Genomic DNA, 22,770 nt, shown 5'->3' with positions numbered 1-22,770 from the left:
AAAGGTCCTGAGTTCAATTCCCAGCAACCATGTGGTGGCTCACAACCATCTGTAATGTGATAGGGCGCCCTCTTCTGGCTTTTAGGAGTACATGATAAATCTTTGAAGAAAAAAAAAAAGGGAATGCAAGATGACACTCAGTTGCATGAAGCCCTGTCCCCTAACACACACACACACACACACACACACACACACACACACATACTCCAAAATGTTAGCCAAACCAAACTTTACAAACCCAGTACCAAATGCTAGCTCTGCCACTTTCTGAATAGCTAGCTCCCTTCCTTGAACTCCCCACCATGGAAGAGCTTCCCCACCTTGCTTCCAAGTGGAGCCCCTATGGGATTTCAGAAGTATTGTCTCTGGGTGAAATGCTCTCCTGAGTCTTAGAGGGCCACAGCTATGGTCTGATTCTTCCCCATTCCCATGGGGAGATCTCTAACTTTGAAGCCTCCTTCAGCCTGGACCCTGGTGGCCTTTTTGCCACGAGAGTGTAGTGGAAGAGGGGGAGTTTGAAGGGAGGTTGGGAGTTAGTAGGACCTGGAAATAATGAGAGGGCGATAGGGCATCTGGTAAGGGTTTACTTGAAAACTAAGGAATAGAGAGGAGACAGCGTGAGTGAAGGAATCTTCTGGCAGATGTGTGAGGTGATATGGCAGCACACCGCAGAACACCCAAACCTCACTGCTTAAAAATAGCCCAGTGTATCAGAGCACTGACACGCAGAAGTGCTGACATGCAAGCACGACTGCATCCCTGACCTGCAGGCAGAGTGGCCTCGGAATCTTGCCAATGTCCCCTCAGAGACACATCTTCCCACCAAGAGATTCTGCTTTCTCCAGTCTTGGCCTTAACCTTGGCAGGCTCCGGCTCTGCGTTAGGAAGGAAAGCTATTCACTTACCTTGCTTTGCACACTGCAGCCAGATTAACGTTACAGACCCAAGAAGTCACTCGTGGCTGTTACATGCTAGATTTTAGGCACCAGGCTTTACATATGTTCTGTTCAAAACTTAGTAGGAGGCTGAGGGTCGCAAATTTGAGGTCTATGGGGGCTACGTTGTAAAAGTCTGTCTAAAACAAACCAACCAACCCCAGCCATGAGTCATCAGTAAAATCCAGGAGTTTCTCACTCAGGGCCTCTGCCCTTTAGTACCATTCAAACCGTATTTCTTAGCATTTGACTTTCATACATCCCATTCCCAGAGCAAATGGAAGTACTCACTTGTCCTCAGCATACCCTGTGCTCATGTTCGTGCCTTTGTTTACATAAGAATGTTTCCTCTGTCTTACCTCAGAAAACAATGAAAATATTTAAACCATTGCTTCAATTATTGTCATGATTTTCATTACAATAAGAGGGCCCAGGGAGATGGCTCGGTGGGGGAAAGGCACTTGTCCAACCCTGGAGAGTGGCACCTATGCACTCTCCCACCTCCTCTTCCCGATATAGGCCCAAATAATACCCTTAATAATACCCTTAAAGGCGTAATTACATTAAATGCCACTAATTTAGATTCTCATATAAATATTGTTCTTAAACTATTTTTTTTTTCCCTAACAGGTAGACACAAACTATCTGTTGGGATATCTGTTATGGGGTAGTCCTGTAGGTTTAATGAAAAGAAAACCAGCTTGGTGGTGCGTGCCTGTACCAGCTACAGGGGAGGCTGAGGTACAGAGATCACTTCAGCCTAGACGTTTGGGAGCAGCCTCGGCAGCATAAACAGGCTGTCTCACCGAGCAGACAAAGCCACTGAGAGAGGAACGTTTGCTTGAATGTGTAGCTGGCTTGGCTACAGGGTATGTGATAGTTACTTTACATGTTGCCAGAACAAAAAAATGTTTTAAAAGATTTATTTATTGTCACATTATAGATGGCTGTAAACCACCATGTGGTTGCTTGGAATTGAACTCAGGACCTCTGGAAGAGCAGGTGGTATTCTTAACCACTGAGCCATCTCTCCAGTCTGCCAGAACAAAATTTAAAACCTTTTTCTTCATACATACTGTTAAGAAAATGAAAAAAGACAAACTAAAGATTGGGAGAAAACATGTATAAGTTGTGTGTGTGTGTGTGTGTGTGTGTGTGATATTCATAAGAGATACAGATATATCCATCTATCTAAACATATCTCAAAGAATGCCCACCCAGAGTTTATGAAGAACTTCTATAACTCTGTAGTAAAAAAGCACAGCTTGGTTTTTTAGAAAGGCAAAAGCCTTGAGCAAACGAATTCACCAAAGAAGATATTCAAATGGAAAAAATAAAAAAAGATACTAACGTTATTAGCTACTAGGAAAATGCAAAAGAAAACCACAACTAGATAGCCACGTATCTCTCAGCATGGTGAAAGCCTACAGGAATGAATCGTACCGAGTGCTGGAGCAGATGAGGCAACAGGGGGGCATTGCCAGCAGCGTGGGTTAAACTTCTGTCTGCATATGACCTAGAAAGCCCGTTTCTGAGCATTTGTCTTAGACCTAGACATTTGTACTCACACAAGAATACATGAATGCCTATAGAGGTTCTACAAATAACAAAGGAAACGGAAGCAACTAAACACACTCTCCGCAGGTGAATAGGTAAACTATGGCGCGCCATACCAAATAAATGTCAGGGAATACTGTTCAGCACCCAAAAGGATCAAACTACTGACACATTTGACAATGTGAGTAAATAACAAAAACGCTACGCTGAAATGAAAGAGGCCAGATACGAAAGGGTCATACTATATAGCTCTATTTGAAGTTTATTTTGATAGTTCATTTCAGTAAGACTAATACCGAATAATTTCAAATTCTAGGAAAAGCACATCTCATTTTTTGGAGCGAAGTCTTTTTTTTTTTTTTTTTTTTTTTTTTTTTTTTTTTTGGTTTTTCGAGACAGGGTCTCTCTGTGTAGCCTTGGCTGTCCTGGACTCACTTTGTAGACCAGGCTGGCCTCGAACTCACAGCGATCCGCCTGCCTCTGCCTCCCGAGTGCTGGGATTAAAGGCGTGCGCCACCACGCCCGGCGGAGCGAAGTCTTTTTAATGACTATATTTTACAAATGCACTGAAGAATCCTGCGATGCTGCCTGCATTGGATGGCCACGGGACTGCACACTCCTTTGCAGCTGGACCAGTGACCGCAGAACCTTTCATCTCGCCTTTATTGTTTACTGTGACCCCTGAATTATCCTCAAAGCAAGCACGCATCTTGCCTTCTATATGACTTGTCTAATTACCACTGCTGGGTGGACCTTTTTCCTTAGCTCTGGTTTGCCTTTCTGAACTGTGGCAGTCACCATGTCATCCACAGACAGCAAGAAGTCTGCCCAGCTGTCCCTTGATTCCCTTCACAGAGATGATAGGCAAAGTTTTGTTTCCTGCATTGTTAGCGCAGTTATCACACCGAGAGACCCAGGGATATCGAGGATTTTGCTCCAGAGGACCGACCAGGTCTTCCCCTTCAACATCTTGAACACTAGGAAAGAGAAAGGTACAAATTTCATTTTCAATGAAAAAAAAAGTCAGCATGGGGCGCTGCCTGGAGACTGACTGCAATAAATGTCGCAGGTCATGGTTATGGTGGTGGACATGGATGCATGCATTTGTCAAAAGTTGGAGTTGAAGTGTCTACATCTTTTTTTTTAATGACTTATTTATTATGTATATAGTATCCTGCATGTACACCTGCACACCAGAAGGGGGCACAAGATCTCATTATAGATGGTTGTGAGCCACCATATGGTTGCTAGGAATTAAACTCAGAACCTCTAGAAGAGCAGCCAGTGCTCTTAGCCACTGAGCCATCTCTCCAGCCCCCAAAGTGTCCACATCTTATTACTTAGCCAGACTGCTCTTTAGCAGATCACAATGTTTATCAAATTGCAGCTAGAGACCCACTATGAATGTGCCATCAAAGGGCAATGAATCATTATTTTGAAAGTAATGAGGCCCAGGCTTTGTAATCAAAGACTTAATTTTGTATTAAGAATTTCCTGGGCCAGACAGATGGTTCCGTGGAAAAAGGCACTTGCCACCAAGCCCGATGGCCAAGTTTTATTCCTAGAACCCACATTGTAAGTTGCTGCAGGCTGTCCTCTGACTACCATGCAGTGGATATGGCACAAACAAACCCACACATGAATGAACACAAAAACCTTTAAAAAATAACTTTACAACAGTACAATTTAGGAAAAAATAAAGAGTGCGGCAATGCCTTTAGGCTCCATAAAACCTGAATCTGCCTTTAGGTGACCAGAATTTCTTAATGAAAGGGAATAGAAAAATATGAGTTATGCAAAAATCTTTGTTTTATCGGGTTACTTTTAAAACTGTATTTATGACTGATCTGTGTGTCTGCTGTGAGAGTCTCTCATCTCCTTTTCTGTGGGTTCCTAGGATCGAACTCAGGTCATCATGCTTGCCTGGCAAGCTTTTACCCCCTTGAGCCATCTTGTTGGGCCTGCTTCAGTTTATATAATGGGATGTAAATACATTTACTTACAATCAGAGTTTGTGTTTGGACATACACACACATGTACACATGAGTGCACACACACACACACTGAAAATTCAGTGCTGTGTAAAAAACATACAAGAAGATAACAGCAGAGTGTTTGAAGAGTGGACTTTTGGAACAAACCTAAATGTTCATGAATATGAAAGTAGAACAGCTGGGCGTGGTGGTGCACGCCTTTAATCCCAGCACTTGGGAGGCAGAGGCAGGTGGATCGCTGGTAGTTTGAGGCCAGCCTGGTCTACAAAGTGAGTCCAGGACAGCCAAGGCTAACACAGAGAGACCCTGTCTCGAAAAACCAAAAAAAAAATAAAATAAAAAAAGGTAGAACATAGTCTGTATTGTGTTTATGGTGGAATTCTCTATAGCTAAAATGAAAATAAAAAATAAATAAAGCTACATGTATCGGGTCAGATGATTGTCACAAAACAAAAGCAATTCAAAGATCCATGATAGTAATAGGATAAAGTTTAAAATAATGTGAAAAAAAAGTATGATGTAATGTCCATGTACTGTTCCTACATATAGTGTAATTGTCAGGGGGTGGGGGGGGGGGTGACGCTGTTGAACTGGACAGAAAAGCAATGGACTTGAGGCCAACAAGGCTGGTCAGTGGGTGTCGGTAATATGTATTATTCAATATTATTATTTTTTGTTTGTCTCTTTTTTCAAGACAGGGTTTCTCTGTGTAGCCCTGACTGTCTTGGAACTCACTATGTAGACCAGGCTGGCCTGGAACTCAGAGATCCACGTGCCTCTGTCTTCCAAGTGCTGGGATTAAAAGCTTGTGCAACCACAGCCTGGCAGTAATATATATTATTTCATATCTGTGTGGTTTGGGCATTTATACAGTTGTAGACTCAATTTTCTTACCCAAAATATTTTATTAACAACTTATTGACTGAGCCTACTTCAATTATAACCAGCTTAACCAAAACAGTAGGAAATGAAGATTGACACAACAACAAAACCTTAAGGATATCTGTCCCGAGAAACAGGAGCCACAGGATTTCTTCCACTGGAACCGGGGGTAATAAGACCTCAGAGCCTCAGCAGGAGCCAGAGCTCTGAAGCCTTCCCTCAGCGGTTTTCTCTAGGAGCATCTTGAAGTGCAGCGATGAACAGCCAAATCTATCCCAAGTCTCCAATCCGCCCAGCTGCCAGTTCTGGGCTCATTTATATCTCTCCTCCCAGAGTCTGTTCACGGGATCTTTTTCATCTGGTAGCAATTAAGCTCCTGCACGAGGTGGTTGCCCTGCTAGTGAATTAACATCACCTGTTCTCTCACTAGACCATTCTGATCCCACACTTGGGATCCTAAAGAACAGGTTTCTCTCCTTCATACAGTCTGTTTGATTTTGGTTTTAGTTTTTGGTTTTTTGAGAAAGGGTTTCTCTGTATAGCCCTGGCTTTCCTGGAGCTCTTTTTGTAGACCAAGCTGGTCTTGAAGTCACAGAAATCCGCCTGCCTCTGCTCCAGAGTGCTGGCATTAAAGGCATCCCTGGCCTTACACATCAGTCTTTATGGTGGCTTTATAAAAATAAATGAAATAGTCTCTTCCTTTGTCTCTCTTTCTTTCTCTCTGTCCCCCTGGTGTGCTCTCTCTCCTTCTGTCCCCGTGCTTCTACATTAATTTTTTTTTTTAAGATTTGTGTATTGGTGTACATAAGCACTCTATTTGTATGTATGACCACATGACAGAAAAGAGCATCAGACAGAAGAGGGCATTGGATCCAATTATAGATGGTTGTGAGCCACCATGTGGTTGCTGGGAATTGAACTCAGGACCTGTGGAAGAACAGACAGTGCTCTTAACCTCTGAGCCATCTCTCCAGTCCTTCTACAATAAATCTCATACTGTGAAAAGAAAAATAAATGAAACAGAAATGAGACTATATATAGAACAGGAACCGAAGACAGCAGAATGACTCTCTTAAAGCTGTATTTATCCTTACTTTACATATATGAGTGTTTACCTGCTGTATGTTTGTGCATTTGATGTGCAAGCCTGGTGCCCAGAGGCCAGATGGGGCCACAAATAGCCTAGAACTGGAATTGCAGATGCTTGCGAGCCGCAGTGTTATTTCCAGGAACCAAACCCTGGTTCTCTGAGAAAGCAATGTTCCTAACTGCTGAACCATTTCTCTGGTCCCCACGTTTTAAGGTCATATTTGTGGGCTCAGCAATCCCTTATTTAGCCCCAAATTTGTGTGTAACTCCATGACAGAAGTTTCCTTCGATCCCAGCCTTAGCTGTTTGCCTCACCCACTTCTGCCCAGGTTTGGGAAGGGCTCTTATTCAATGGCTGAACTGTATAAATAACAACAGAAATATTTAATCTAAAAGCCCTGGTTTTGAGACCCTAGAATGCTGGAAGCGGGAGTAGAGGTAGGTCATCCAAGATCGACTTTGACGGCTGAGAGGGGAGAGCAAAGGAGGGGGCTGGGTCCCTCCGAGCTCCGCCCCTCGGCTCACTCAGCGTCTTTGGTTAAATGAAGTCACCTTTTACTACTTAGCTGTCACTCCTTGTAAACCTAACGTGCAGTTACTCACGACAGCTCGCTTCCGGATCCCACAGAACGCTTTCCGAAAATGAGGCCCATTCAAAGTCAACCAAAATGCGACTTTGCCTCGTTTTTTCAATACGAACTCCGATCTCCCCGCCCACCGTTCCTCGGAGACTTTATTTTCATTTAGATGGTGTTGCCTATTAAAAGGAGTTCGAGTCGTTACTTTTAAAGTTTGATGACTTCAAAAACTCATTAACATTCAAATGGCTTTTGTTATTAAAAAATAAACCCACGCCTACTGTGGAGTAAAAGTCTATATTCCAGTTCTTTGTTCTGACTGGTGGAGCACTGTTACAACAGCACAAGTGCTAAGGATGCCTTAGGAAAATCTTGGGTGCTCTAGTTTTTACGGCATGGAAAGGAGAGGCACCCTTCGACAGAAGCCAGGAAAAGCGGGAGAGGTGCACTAGGAGCCCAGGCATCCCCGGTGGGTTCCTGACCTCGGCCGGGTGGTGTTGGAGCACCTGGGCTGTTTCAGTGAGGACCTGCCCTAAAAACTTCTGTCAAAGACCTGGAGCCTTCTGGCAGCCCGACGGCTAACATGCTCCACAGGTCCCTTTAAGGCGCCCTTAGGCGCGGAAAAAAGGGGAGCGCAGGGGGCGGGAGCAGGGTTCGCGATCGCACGCCACGTGACTCCGGCTGCCAAGTCTGCCAGTGAGTTTGACAGAAGTTTGAATCGGACTCGAGGGCTTTCTGCAGCCTGCGGGGCAGAGCGGCGGACACAAGCCTCCGAGAGCGCAAGCAGCAGCGCCCCCACGACCCAGCCCGCCAGCCTGGAGCCCGGCCTGCCCACGGCCTCGAGTCCGCCGCCCCCAGCGCCCCCGCGCGCCCCGCAGCCTCCGGACCAGGGAGCTGAACCCGCGTACTGCGCTCCGCCGCTCCAACATGTCCTCGTCGGAGAGCCCCGGCCGCACCTCGGACAAGTCTCCGCGCCCGCAGGTACGCCCCGAGCGCCCGGTCCGTGGACTCTCTCTAGCCCCTGTCCACCCAGATGTTCGGTTTGAGTCCAATTCCGTCTTCCCCGCTCCCCGAGTGTGAGTAGAGGGGAGACCCACGCTTTCCCTCCCGGCCCCGCTGCCTTGACTGTCTGCTGGTCCTGTCTCGGCAGGTGGATCGCCTGCTCGTGGGGCTGCGCTGGCGGCGCCTGGAGGAGCCGCTGGGCTTCATCAAAGTTCTCCAGTGGGTGAGTCGGCCCTAACTCCGGGCTATTTCGGGAGCCTGGATTGTGACGCCGACCCGAAGCAATGTGGCCCCGGAGGAGGCTGGGGAGATGCAGCGGGCCCAGCCACCGCGGAAGGGTTGGGGGGGGGTGGGGGGGTGGCAACAGGTGGGCGGGGGGAGGGGAGGACCGGGGCTGCTTTTCCAGCTCTCGGTGGAAGGAGGGAGAGGAGCCAAACATGCAGAGTCCCGGATTCGGACCTTCTATGTGCAAGGCGCCTTTGCCCAGGGCGCTCACATTTCACTCGGGCGAGAGGACCCGGGTGTAACCTTTCCAGAACTCTGATCCTGCACATACCACTCATCAGTGGCGGGAGGGGTGAGGAGGGCAAGGAGGGTAAGGTCCGTTTTGCCTTGAGAGCAAAGCCATGGAGGGCACCAGAGGGAAGGAAGAGGGTTACAGAAACCATCCTGCCCAGAACCCTCATGACCCGGATGATCCTGGAGTCGCACTCAGCTGAGGTTACTGGAGTGATTTGCGTACCTGTAACTGAGTAAAAGAGTAAATGATGAATGAATGAACAGTCCAACGATGAAATAAAAACAATTAAGACAGAAGGAAAAAAAATCACAGCGTGACTAAAATGTGGCAGCTAGCACAACGAACCCCTAAGCTGGGAAGGTGAGATGGTAGGTTGCAGGCCTAGAGTTACCTTTCTCAACTCTGTGACCTTGGGCACGTCACTTCTCTGGACGTCGGTTTCCAACGTTAGTCAAATATGGATCAAACCTGTCAGCGTGCTAGAATATAGCTCTACATTAATTTACCCCGTGACCTTGAAACATTGCTCCACCCAGGTCCTCGGTGTCACTGCTTTGGTCTAGTGGGCATACTGTCTTGTTTCCCTGGTACTTAAAGACATTAGTAAGCCCTCTCTTCTTAGACTCAACACCCACCAAGTTCTCCATAATCAGTTTTTCAAACCATAATGACTCGGGGAACGTTTTGTGCATTCTTGTAGAAAGGATTTTGTTAGACAATCCATATACCAAGTGCTATATGGAGCTATGAATGTGCTCTCAGCACTAGATTCAGCAAGGGAGTAACTTACCATTACTACATGGGAGGACAGAGTTCTAAAGAGCTTTGAAATCACCCGAGACAGGACTTAGCGCAATGTCACCAAATCCTAAATATTTGTGGTTTGGATGGGACTCATCAAAGCTGGAATGCATCTGGGACTATCTCTGGGTATCTGAGACCCTGATGGGCTGCAGGCCAGCCTGGGAATCCCAAGTATAAATAAACTCTGGGGCTTTCCACTTTTTCGGCTGTTTTAAGAGTGGTACGAGTGATGACTGCACTCTTTCATCTCTTGCCCTTTGTTGCTCTGACTTGAGTACCCAGAGGGCAGCGAGTAGGAAAGGTAAGGCTTCCAAGGAACTGGCTTTCAGAAATATGAAGGCATTGTGAGCAACCCTGAGGCACAGGACATAAGTGATGTTTAAACTAGCCAAGTGGAGCTAATAAAAAGTCTCCTTCCATCTTTTCCAATTCCTACAACATTCCTGCACACAGTATCTCCTAGTTCAGTGGTCCAGTCTTCTTCCAAGGTTAGCACTGATCCTCTAAGAATCAAGAGCTCTCTGACTTTTATGATCTTCATCTTTATAAAAAAAGGAATTGTATGAAACAGGGACCCTCCTTCCTCCATACTGATAAGTCAGGCTTCTTGGAACTAGCCTTCATTTACAGCAGTGGTGCTCAATCTGCAAGTCGAGACCCCTTTGGGGGTCGAGCGGCCTTTTCACAGGGGTCCCTATGACAATCAGAAAACATTGCAAGTCATAACAGTAGCAAGATTACAGTTATGAAGTAGCAATGGAAACCACAACATGAGGAACTGTATCAAAGGGTCAACAGCCCTAGGCAGGCTGAGAACCACTGATCCACAAGGTAGCATCATAAAGAGTTATGATTTGCTTTCAGTGCTATGCCAGGTAACCTAAACTCAGAGTGTGATGAACAGAAAAGCGTACAGGAACCAGTGTGAGAAACAGTCCTCACCAGAGGAGAAACAGAAAGCCCAGGCTTTGTAGTTATTATAATGGTAACTGAAAACTATTACTACTACTACTACTACTCAGAGACATGGGTTTTTACTGGAATCCTTGTGAGAAAAGGGTGATATAATTCTTTTATGAGTCAAGATTTAGGGCGTCTTTCAGATTTAGAATTTAAGCTGGCCATAGTGTTGCACACCTTTAATCCCAGCAGTTGGGAGGAAGAGGCAGCCGGATCTCAGCCTAGTCTACCAAACCAACTGACCAAACAATAGACTTGGCAATTAATCTCACCTCAATTCCAATTTAAGAATCTTACTAGGTTTATATCAAGCCAGCAAGATCACTCACTCTATCTATCTATCTATCTATCTATCTATCTATCTATCTATCTTGGTTTTATTGAAACAGGGTCTTTCCACATAGCCCTGGTTGTCCTGGAACTCACAGGACTAAGCTGTCCTCCAGCTCATAGAGATCTGCCTGCCTCTGTCTCCCAAGTGTAGCCAAATAACTATATAGACCAGTAATTTAAGTAGGTCTTTTTTTTTTGCTTTTATATTATCATGTGTGTGTGTGTGTGTGTGTGTGTGAGAGAGAGAGAGAGAGAGAGAGAGAGAGAGAGAGAGAGAGAGAGAGAGAGAGACAGAGACAGACAGAGACAGACAGACAGACAGACAGACAGACAGACAGACAGAGGCAGGACAGGGTGATATATAGAGATGGAGATAGTAAGGGTGTATGTTTGTGAATGGGTTATGTGCACAAGTTTAAGTGCACATGCAGCTATGTTTGTTTTCTCTTTTCACTTTTACATAGATTTGGGGGTGGAACTCCAGGTCACCAGGGTTACATGGCAAGTGCCGTTGCCCACGACTAAGTCATTCCATTAGCCTTAAAAACTAGCTTTAAAAGAAAAGAGAGACTAGGCACCCTGGTTGTGCCTTATTCTGGGCACAAGGAACCAAAGTTAGATAGACTTTGACTTAAGTTCGGTCTCCTCTGCTTTTCATTTCTCAAAGCTTGAGTTAGTGAAGTAATCTTTATGGGCCTCATATTTCTCATCTGAGGCTAAGCCATGTCCTCTAGGGCTCTTGGGAGGATTAACAAAAGTAATTTTTAGGATGCATGGAACATTCCTGAAGACCACAGTGAGCAGATTCCATAAATGTGTTTTCCCTTCCATCCTACTTCCAAACCTTCCCTAACTTTCTTCTTTATGTAGACTTACCTTTTGGTGAGATTCCTCAAACGCCACTGCCGAGCCTTCAATTTGAATGTGAGGCACAAAAGAATTCAGGTGACGCCTTCATATGGAATTCCATTTCCTTACAAATAAGAGATCATATTAACTTTGTCCAAATATGCCCTTCTGATGATGGCTCTTATTATCTTGGGGGTGGGGGGGGTTAGGGATCTATAAGACAAAGAAGCTATTTCATTGGTAGGATTTGTTTTTATTTGTTTGCTGGTTTTGCTTGTTTGTTTGTTTCCTGTTTTGCGGGCCGGGTAATTTGAATGGACGTTGTCAGAGTCCACCGCACCAACAAAGATGGTGAAGCAGGACCAGGAGACAGAGCCTGTGTTCCTGTGCCTTGAGCTCCCTGGTGGCTAGTGTCCTTTGGGTTGACACGGAATTATACTCAGCAAGCCAGGCAGCATCAGAGTGGAGCCCCAGCCTTAAACTGGGGAGGTTATTCTGTCTTTTTGAGGAGGTGCAAAGGCAGGTGGGGAGGAGGGGGAGGTAGAGAGCAAAGGGCTCCCAGCATCCGAGCTCCAGAAAGCCCTCTGTTCTCAGAAAGAATGAATGAAGAAGAAGAGAGCTCAAAGTAGGGACTCTGGACATGTGGCCGTGAAGCCTAGCTCTCACATTGGCTGGACGTGACTCAGAGACCATCACTGTATCAGAGGGAGGAGGCTTCTGTTTCCAGAAATGGAATTAATCTATTGGTCCAGATAACATCTGAGGTCTTTTTGAGATTCTCTGATTTTCCTGTTATCCACTACATCTCCTATACGGTCACCCAGACTGTGGTGTGCTGGGTTTGGAAATTTGAGTTTATGGTAGGGTGCCTGTCTAAAGTACTTAAGACCCTGTGTTCAACACCCGGCACCACAAAATGAATAAATAAATAAGCATAACATTCTGACAAGTAAAAATTATCGATTACAGATACTGTGTGGATAATCCTGGCCTTCAGAGAATTAAAATAGAAAAGAATAAATTTAGCATCAATGTGGTTATGAGTACGGTTTGCTTTTGGAAGAATCGGTGTAAGGCTCATCATTTTCACTCAGAATGTGCACTGATGATGGAAAAGTTCTGTAATCCATGCTGGTCATCAGGGTAGGGGTTTGCTGTATGTGACTACTGAACACTTGCTTATGTGGCTGGGTATGACTGAACAACTGAATCTTGGCTTTTGTTTCATTTTCTTTGAAGTCATTTAAATAGCCATAGTTGGCTGGACACTACCCGTTGGAGAGTTTAGCTCCAAGGCATTAACTCCATGAGGACAGCACCCCCTCTGGCGCTCTCTCTCTCTCTCTCTCTCTCTCTCACTGCTAAAGTGCCTGGTACAAGTACATACATGAGAAACGCCATCTTTTGGCAGATGTTCAACACTGCCCCAAGTTAGGGGTCTTTACGTGCTTCCTTTATATTCATTGACTAACAGCTGATGAATAAAAATACAGCCAACTGTGAGGCCCTTCCTCGGGTGTGACACCCTGGTTGTGCCTTGTTCTGGGCACAAGGAACCAAGAGGAATAAAGACTTCTAGACGGAATCCCTCTGAGAAAGAGCTAGTGAAGGTCCATGGTTTTGCTTGCGAGGCTAGCTTTGAGTACGCAAAGGGTAATGATGCAGAGGCTTCTAGCGACAACCCTCTGGCTCTGTCAGGAAGCTAAGCCAGCAGTGCTCCACGGCAGCTTTCAGAGCTGAGTTTGGATGTGGAGGTTACGTAGGCATTGCAGGCAGGTTATGCTGTCTTCTTTCCCGGGCATCTTTACCTATAGAGATAGTTCTCATGCCTTTAAAACAAGTCTACTAAAAGCAGGGGGCACACATGACCTTTAGAGAGCAGTCAATGGCTCCTGCATGGAGCTCTGCCAGGCCAGGCCATGCAAGGCAGGCCCGTAGCCCTGGACACCACCCGGGGGTGGGGCACAGCTGTTGGTCAACCCAGCCAAGAGCATGCCCTGCTGATAGCGTTAACTTCAGAGGGTGGAAGAATTCCAGAGCTGGAATCAGCCTTTAATTTATCCCCAAGTTCTTCAGCTTACAAATGAAGAAACTAGGACTCAGAGAGCTGAGCCACCTAGCAAATGCATCACAGGGCCAAGAGTAGAACCCAGGTATCCTGATTCCTGATCTAGACCTCTTTCCACTCCGCTCAGCAGTAGAAAAAGATGGCACAATTGGATTCTTGACTGAATGCAGGCCTGGAGTATAGATATTGTCTTCTTCTTCTTCTTCTTCTTCTTCTTCTTCTTCTTCTTCTTCTTCTTCTTCTTCTTCTTCTTCTTCTTCTTCTTCTTCCTTAAATGTCCAAAACACTGACTGAGTCACAGAGAAGCAGATATAAGCAAACAATTACCAGAGTATATTCAGCATTTAATGAGAATATACTTGCCGCATGCCAAAGGGAAGCAAACAGGAAATGGGCTGGACAGACAATGTGGGAGAACAAGAGATTACAGCCTCTTACTTTCTGTTCCAATTAACATGGATTTCCCCAGAAAGAAACGTGAGAATCATAGGATGGGGACATTTTGTAACGTCAAGATAGAAGGTGAAGACAGCTGTAGTGAAAGGTGGAAAAGAAAACAGTTCAAGTGGTCTGAAACACCCCTGATGCTGGGAAATAGCAGCATCAACAGATAGCAAAGAGGAACAGCAGTGGGAAGTAGTGGAGGCTGATAAGGCAAGTGGAGGGTACTTATCCCTGGGCTTGAGCCAGGCCTGTCAGTATCCACCCAGCCGGTGCTGCTGCTGGAAGGGAAGAAAAGGCCGCAGACCCGTGAGATGGGTTGGTAGAAGCTTCCCCTCCACCGTACCTCCAACAGGGAGAGAACTACTGGAAACTAGCAATAAGATAAAGGCAAGAGTCCATGACTGGTCACCGAGGGATAAAAATGAAATTAAAAAAAACTTCCAGGCACACCTGATCTGGTTTGATGAAAGGTAATCTATTGGTCAGGTGTGGTGGCACACGCCTTTAATCCCAGAACTCTGAAAGGCAGAACCTATGAGTACCAGGCCAGCCTAGACTGCCCAGAGAAACCCTATCTGGAAAAACAAAGAGACAGCGGGCGGTGGTGGTGAATGCCTTTAGTCTCAGCACTTGGGAAGACAGAAGCAGGAGGATCTAAGTCCAGGACAGCCACGGCTATTTGAAAAACAAAACCAGAACAAAACAAAAAAACCTGAGAGAGATGGGGGTGGGGGTGGGGGGTGGGGAAGGGGGGGGGGTGTTTCTGATCTCTTATTTGAAGAAAAAAAATAAGTCTAGCTTTGAAACAGACATTCCTAAAGCCAGAATTACAGAAATTTTATGTTAGTCATTATCTTAAAGAGGTCACATGTGGTCCCCAATAGAGAGACCTGGAAACTCCTCCTGCTTCCTCTTCCTCTGAGACCATGCTCAAAGCCTATCTTCTTCACTTGGTCACTTGGTCCAACGCTCTGTTCAGAGAACACAATGTCTGAGGTTGAAGGAAGAGTGGCAGCGAGGGTCCCTCTCAGGAGGAACTCAATAAAAGGAACTGTCGCTCTCTGCCCACCTGAATCCTCTGGCGTCAAAGGGTGGTTTTCTGAGAGACCCTCCGACTCTCTCAAAGCGACTTCACTTTCTCTCAGCTCTTTGCTATTTTCGCCTTCGGGTCCTGCGGCTCTTACAGCGGGGAGACGGGAGCCATGGTTCGCTGCAACAACGAAGCCAAGGACGTGAGCTCCATCATTGTTTTGTTCGGCTATCCCTTCAGGTGAGTAAGGATTGGTTCCGGCCCGGTGCCCTGCTTTTCCTACGTTAGCAGGTCTGTCTTCCTCCTCTGCTCCTCCCAGCCTCTTACCACTTGTTTCTGCTCACAGGGCACACACACTCTCAAAGACCCTTTATTGTGTGCGGTTCTAGATCAAACTAGAGCAAGGCTTGTGCCCTTCTGTCCTTTAGCTGTTTCAGACACTCTGACCCCAGTGAAACATGGATTTATCATTTGTTCTGGTAGCCCAGTCCAAACTCAACCAGTGGCAGCTCGTCGCCACAGCTCAGACAGAGGGAACCCAGCTGCTGGAAGCAAGGGTGGTGGGGCTCTGGGACAGTTTGGTAGCGCTCTCTGACCCTCTGCCGAGTCCTCTGTGTCTTGAAGGAAGGAAGCTTGTTAGAGTTCAGTTATTAAATACCAGATGTGAGGTGCTAACCTGATGTCCCCCAAATACGAGGGGGTACACCTTGACCAGGAAGTAGAAGAGGCTATTCCTGAGTATCTGGGAGCCTAGGGAGTGGGGTGACTGTTCAGAAGAGGGTGGAGGCAGAGGGCATCTTTCAGGATGTCTGAAACCACATCAGCATCCAACTTAGGTTAAGTATCTCTTGTACACAACCAGCTGTATTTTCCACTTATTTTTGTCCAATGTGACCAAATCACATGGAACAGGTGATTCAAAGCTTAATTTGGCCACTGCCTAATATGGACCTGTGTGTTTCCAAGGGCAGAATGGAATCTGATTTGTTGTTTAGCTCCCAGAAATAGTTAGACTGTATAAATGTTATGAATTAAAGGTCCCTAGAAATACTTAGATTCTGGCCAGATAGATGGGCGCTGAGTGGCTGCTGAGGGGGCCATGGGGTTTGCATGGAACCTTGGAGTAGGTAGGACTGTAGCTCAATGGCTAAAGGACTTGCCCAGCATGTGTGAGAGCCCAAATTCAATCCCCAGTACCAAAAAACAAACAAAAAACAAACAAACAAACAAAAACAAAACAAACAAAAAGTAAAATTTTGGGGTAGCTCCTATCTTGCCTTTAAGATTTCCTCAGAAGCTCCTACCTGCATGGCTCCCTTCCCAGGATGAGAACAGACATAGGAGCCCTTCTTGGGCTGCGTGTGAGAGAAGCCCAGCTTCCCTTGCCTCCTGTAGGTTGCACCGGGTCCAGTATGAGATGCCTCTCTGTGATGAGGACTCCACCTCCAAAACCATGCACCTCATGGGAGACTTCTCCGCCCCTGCTGAGTTCTTTGTGACCCTTGGCATCTTTTCCTTCTTCTATACCATGGCTGCCTTAGTCCTCTACCTGCGCTTCCACAAACTCTACACAGAGAACAAACGCTTCCCGCTGGTGGTGAGTGAGCCCTGCCCACTTTCTCTCCCAAAGGGATGGGGCCAAGAAATGGAAGAGACATTTGTTAGAAGGCTGGAGTCAGGGATGGAGAGGGGAGGTCAAAGGCAAAGGCTTCTCTGAGTCCTTGATGCTTCTATGTGGAATGGAATCTCTGTGCTACCTACCTCTCATGGTTGGTTTGCAGTCAGAGGACACAGAATAGTATCTATATAAAGCAGGCTGTAGAGCCGACCTAACTGGGTTCAAATCCCAGCGCTGGCTCTTAGTGGCTGTGTGACATTAGGCTCAGCCTCTCTACACTTTCATTTCCTTGCATATAAAATAATGATGAAGTAAAGACTACTTGTGTCCACGCTTTAGGAGGATAAAATGAGTATGTGTGTAGTAATTCTCCGAGAGCTACCTATCTTCAGTATCATTTCCTTTACTGCCTCTGTATTTCGGGCATTCAAGATGGAAAATGCACTTAAGAGATCTCAATTGTCTTCTGAATCTGCCTTCTTCATTATGTAGAGTTTGAACAGTGGTGACCACTGGGGGGAAGCTGACAGGGAAGAGTAGGGAGTTTAGGTCACTTGGGTAGCAGCATTCCTTTAGTGGCACTGAACAGAGTCCTCAGGTAGGATGGGAGTCTAGGTATCCAGGAGGATGAGAAGAGCCATCTGTCTTGGGACCCGAGGACCTCTGTGGCAGGAGGGAAGACAAAGTAATTTGATGACGGGGCCGTTCTGAATGTCTTCCTCACTCTGCTCTCCCTAGGATTTCTGTGTGACTGTCTCCTTTACCTTCTTTTGGCTGGTTGCTGCAGCTGCCTGGGGCAAGGGCTTGACTGATGTCAAAGGGGCCACTCGGCCATCCAGCCTGACTGCAGCCATGTCTGTGTGCCACGGAGAGGACGCAGTGTGCAGTGCCGGGGCCACGCCCTCAATGGGGCTGGCTAACATCTCTGTGGTGAGACTTGTGATCACCGAGGGGTCTGGGGAAGGCAGGCTAACCCATCCATCCCAGAGAGCTGGTTCTGAGAAGGTGTCCCCAGAGCCGCTATGCTCTGCACCCAGACTAGATGCACCCTGCATCTGATACTGACCTGAGAAAATATTTTTGGGTGAGAACGATCTGAGTCACTTCTTTCCCATCTCTCTTTACAACTTTTAGCTGCCCTGGAGGTTACCCCTTTCACGTCTGCTTGACCACGTGTCACATGGGAGCATGCGCAGAAGAAGGTGCTTAGGTCTGTGGCTGGGCTCCGAGCTGTGAGGGGACCGGTGTGTGAAGAAAAATACTCCTTGTCACTTAGCCTTCCCTACGGGAGCGGGAGTGGTGGCTTCAGCTGGCAGGCAATCCAAGTTTTAGCCATCCAGTTGTTACAGTGTTGACATGCGTCTGCACAAACTATCAAATACCCACAGCATTAAACTTCTCAAATGCCCCCCTGTCGTCTCAGTCACCCCAGACCCACCCAGAAAATGCCCCACATCTCCCCAAACCCCACAATTAGAATGTTTAATGGTTAGTGGACCAAGAAGCCTTCTGGAACCCTGTGGTTTCTCTTTTTTAATTGTAAAAAATTCATATCTAGAAAAATTGAAAAAAAAATTACAGAGAAGGCCCACATGGTCACCACCTAAACTGTGACATTTTGATGCATCTGCTTTATTGGTGTTTATCTGTCTTCCCGCATCTATTGGTTTTTGTTTTGATTTTTTATCTTTTTTTAATTTATGTGCATTGGTGTGAGGGTGTCAGATCTTGGAGTTACAGACAGTTGTGAGCTGCCATGTGGGTGCTGGGAATTGAACCTGGGTCCTTGGGAAGAGCAGGCAGTGCTCTTAACCACTGAACCATCTCGCCAGCCCCCTAGTTTTGATTTTTTTGAGACAGCTTTCTATAGTACCCAAGTTGTGCTTGGACTCACTGTATAGCCCAAGCTACCTTTGAATTCATGATCCTTTTGCCTCAGCCTGTACCAGGATTTGCTGGTTTGTGCCACTACAGCCAGCTTCACATTTCATTTGTGCTTTGAGACCCAGATTAGTCTCGAATTCACAGTCTTCCTTCCTTAATCTCCTAAATGCTAGGATTACACAGGTGTAACCCACCAGGCCAGCTTATCAATCCTAATTCTGTTATTATTTTGAGACAGAATCTTACTATATAGCCCTGCCTGGCCTAAAACTCACTGTCTACAACAGGCTGGCTTCCAAGTCATGGGGCTCTGCCTGCTTCTGCCTCAAAAATATTAGGATTAAAGGTATGCACCACCATGGCTAGCCCAATCCATTTTTATTTTATTTTTTGTTGTTTTTTGTTTTGTTTTGTTTTTTTAAGTCAGGGTTTCTCTGTGTAGCCTTGGCTGTCCTGGACTCACTTTGTAGATCAGGCTGGCCTCAGAACTCACAGAGATCCACCTGCCTCTGCCTTGCCAGTGCTGGGATTATAGGCATGCGCTACCACGTCCGGCTCCCAACCCATTTTTAAACACACTTTTCAAAGTGCGCTTCAGACATCAGTACCTTTCTTCCTCACTGCTCTCTTGTTAAGTTTTTATTGTTGTTCTTTTGTGTGTGTGTGTGTGTGTGTGTGTGTGTGTGTTTAAGATTTATTTATTTATTATGTATACAGTTTTCTGCCTGCATGTAACACCTGCAGGCCAGAAGAGGGCACCAGATTTCATTGTAGATGTTTGTGAGCTATCATATGGTTGCTGGGAATTGAACTCAGGACCTTTAGAAGAGCAGACAGTGCTTTTAACCTCTGAGCCATCTCTCCAGCCTGTTCTTTTGTGTTTTGGGACATGTAGCCCTGACCATCGTGGAACTTTCTATAAAGATCAAGCTGGCCTCAAACTCAGAGATCCAACCTGCTTCTGTCTCTACTGGGATGAATGGCATATACCACTACACCCGGCCATGTAATCAGTTTTCCAAAATATTTTAAACAAATATTTGAGTAGAGTTAGTGTGGCACACACCTGTAATAGCAACAGCCTGTCTGAAAGAGGTGAGAGGGTTACAGGTTCTAGAACAGGAGAGGCACACAGAGAAAACAAAGGAACAATAACACAAAACAATAGCTGTTTGAATAAGGCCTTTGCTTAGTCTTTAGAGGAGTACCTTGGACAGCTCCAGCCACACTTACCTCAAGCAGGCAAGCATGAATTCCTTGATTTACTTCGCATCCCTGGGGCCGGATTCAGCTAGCGACCAGGCTCTACAGTGGGAAAGTACTCTGGATAGAGTTTACACACTTTCTCCAGAGAAACCCTTAATGGACAACAGCCTTGAACCCTGTCTCTTCCTCCTCCCACTTCTCCTTGTGGCACTTGCTTGACGATTCTCACAAACTCTCCTGATTTCTTTTGTAGCTCTTTGGCTTTATCAACTTCTTCCTGTGGGCTGGAAACTGTTGGTTTGTGTTCAAAGAGACCCCGTGGCACGGACAGGGCCAGGACCAGGGCCAGGGCCCCAGCCCGGAGAGTGCAGCGGAGCAGGGAGCCGTGGAGAAGCAGTAAGAAGCCCTCACCTGGCTACTCCCGAACTGGACAGCACCTCTTCGTCTCCTCCTCCAACTCCCTTCCCCCTTCATTCTGGACTTTGAGATTTGAGACAATGGATGGGTTAGGCATCAGCTGTTGGTAACCTGGGCAGACCTCCACTGGCTTCCTATCCCTTCTCCTACCGGAGCTGCAGATAGCAGGGTCTCAGTGCCTCTTGCCTGGGCTCGGGCAAGGGGAGGTCAGCTGGCAACTTTACCCTGATTCCTGTGTGGAGGGCCCAGCAGTGGTTTGGGGACACCCTTCAATGGCTGTCATCTAGTCTATATCTTATCTTTAGCCACCCACCCCAAGCCCAGTATGCTCCCCAATCTCCTCTCTGGCCACTGTCCATAGCTTCCACCACTCGTGAAACAAGAGAGACCCGTTACTCTATCGGAGGACACTCCAAGGGTCCACATGAGACCTGGACTCAGTGGGAGCAGATAGAGTTTGCTATTGTGTTGCAGCTTCGAGGAAGTCAGGAAAACTGCTGGCAGAATACATTTTCTGTCCCCTTAGTCCTCCCTTTCCCTCAGCTGGAACACTTTCAGTAGCACCCTAAACTCCACTTATTCTTGAAACCCCTTGCTCCCTTCTCCTGGGCCTTGGTTTTTGTCTCACACTTAGGAAACAAGATGAGACAGCTAGGAAATGGTTCCCCTTTCATGCCCCGCCCCCACCACACCTGTCAGCCCCTCCCCCTTCCCCCAGCCCTTTGGAGATGAGACATTTAAGATCTTTTCAAAAGTCTGTCCAGGCCTTCCTTTCATTCCTGTGGGCTTTTGGAGGGCCTGAAGGACCACCATGAGGCTGAGGTGCCCAGGAGTCCCAGGACATGGATACACGGGCCCACGTGTCCCTCGCTACCTGCTCATTTCATCAAGCCAGCGCCCTTTCTAATTCTTTCATACTTTTCCTTTCCCATCCTTACAAAGAGGTGTTCTCTCTCCTCCTCTCGCCCTGCCCTCTCGTTTCCATACGGTAGCCAGGTTCCATCCCTTCCCCAGTCCTGGGCAGCCCGATGCTATTGGTGCTTCTTCACTTCGGGACCCAGTTCCATATTTGTCTTTGATGTGTACCCTCTTCCTGGCACCTCCTTCCTTCCCTCCTTGGGCCCCCAAGGTCTGAGGGTACCAACTGGGTAAACGCCATCTGCCTCCTACCCAGATCAAAATCCTTTCATCGACCCTGGCAGTAGGATTGCTCGGGGGGGAAAGATGAAGAAGGAAACCATCCATTTCCCAATTTAGTGCCACTTGGCCCACTTAGCACCCCAAAGATAAATGTGTCCTGTGCCAACCTGTCCTTAAGACATGGTCCACCCCCTCCAGCCTCCCTGCCCTCCTCAATGCTACCCACATGGAGACATGTATTACTTGGGTGCCTTGGGGGCTTAGAACCCCGGGCCATTCATTTCTTCTTTGGGTTACAGTTCCCCCACCCGACAGGGGAAGTATGATGCTCCCAAGTCCTTAAGTTTAAAAAAAAAATGGAATTTTTGTTTTCTGTTTTAGATTTTAGGGGAAAGACTTAGGGAGGGAGAAAGTTGATGAGGGTGAGAATGGTCCTAAATCTGAAACTCTCTATCCTAAGTTGTCCCCATGGTTACTTAAGGACAAGGGGGACAGTTTCGTCTACAGCTCTAGAGATACAAAGAACAAAGGGGTGACCTTCATTTTTCTTCAAGCAAGCCCCTGTGGGGGATCTGTGAGCAGCTTCTACTTGAACTGTGTTTGGATTCTGCGTCTATATTTATAATTTATCTGAAATGTGATGGATAAAGTGTTCTCATTTGGAGCCTAAGTTAGCAACTGGCCCATCAACTACTTTAAAAAGGGAGCTGTCCACGCCCACTGAGCATGCTCACTCCAGACAAGGCTCTCTCTGGGGCTGAGAAGGCTCTTTCTTACCAAGAGTCGGGCTATGGCCAGAAGAGCCGTTAGGCTATGGCCTTTCTCTCTCTCTCCATGGCCACCCTAAGGGGAAAGACCAGTTCACCTCATTACTTCCAGGGGGGCTGGGCATGCACAGGTGAGTGCCAAGGACAGGGCTGTCCTCATAAGACTCAAGTCCTCTCCAACCAGGCCTGGCACCGCCACTTTGCCTGGTCAGTGACTTTGCCTGAAGTAGGAGAAGGTATCTGGTTTCCCTAGCTGTTACGGGAGGCCAACAGGCAGGGAGCTTGCCCTTTGCCCTGGTAGACTCTGACCATGTGGAGATGCCCACGCAGGACATTTCTTAGACATGAGTTCCCTTCACATCTTGACCATGGGTCTCCTGGTTCTGGGGTTGCAGATCAGCCGGGGAGGGAGAATGTTGCATGTCGTTTTCTGGTGCTTGTTGTTACACATTTGAATAAACAGTGCTGCGGACATTTGCCACGAAGAAGCCAAAGCCAGAGGACTTCTGGGGATTTCTTTCCTCTACGCTTCCCTTATTCTTGGACAAAAATCAGCATTTCCTACCAAGAGGGCAACGGACTCTTCGCTACTCTGCACCCAAGGCCATAGGGAACGCTGGCTGAGCACTTGTTCCTGGCAAGCCCCAATCTGGTGACATCGACTCTTTTGGTGGCACCCAATTAGTCCAAAGA

General features: G+C 46.9%; 1 protein-coding gene and 1 pseudogene across 2 annotated transcripts; one reads left to right on the top strand and one right to left on the bottom strand.

Annotated features, from left to right (window-relative positions):
• Positions 1-3,033: 3,033 nt before the first annotated feature.
• LOC311582485 (large ribosomal subunit protein uL14-like) lies at positions 3,034-7,432 on the bottom strand (annotated as a pseudogene). Its single transcript has 2 exons — positions 7,428-7,432; positions 3,034-3,452 (listed from the first exon to the last, which is right to left on the bottom strand). The product of its transcript is annotated as a large ribosomal subunit protein uL14-like (transcript).
• On the top strand, positions 7,383-22,571 carry SYPL2 (synaptophysin like 2). The gene is made up of 6 exons (XM_084757020.1): positions 7,383-8,016; positions 8,186-8,260; positions 15,161-15,285; positions 16,441-16,642; positions 17,402-17,593; positions 20,007-22,571. Exons 1-6 carry the CDS (start codon positions 7,963-7,965, stop codon positions 20,151-20,153), a joined length of 795 nt encoding a protein of 264 aa, XP_084613146.1. The 5' UTR covers positions 7,383-7,962; the 3' UTR covers positions 20,154-22,571.
• Positions 22,572-22,770: the final 199 nt, after the last annotated feature.

Source organism: Acomys minous (genome assembly GCF_964271855.1).
Source record: "Acomys minous genome assembly, chromosome: 14".
NCBI classification, from domain to species: domain Eukaryota; kingdom Metazoa; phylum Chordata; class Mammalia; order Rodentia; family Muridae; genus Acomys; species Acomys minous.
The sequence above is the reverse complement of the archived record's forward strand: the minus strand, read 5'-3'. Positions and strand labels throughout refer to the sequence as shown.

Excerpts from the sequence above, each read along its gene's own strand:
- SYPL2 (XM_084757020.1), top strand. The coding sequence starts at position 7,963 with ATGTCCTCGTCGGAGAGCCCCGGCCGCACCTCGGACAAGTCTCCGCGC. Across the intron at positions 8,017-8,185 it reads ACAAGTCTCCGCGCCCGCAG|GTGGATCGCCTGCTCGTGGG; the intron begins GTACGCCCCGAG and ends CTGTCTCGGCAG. Across the intron at positions 17,594-20,006 it reads GGCTGGCTAACATCTCTGTG|CTCTTTGGCTTTATCAACTT; the intron begins GTGAGACTTGTG and ends TTTCTTTTGTAG.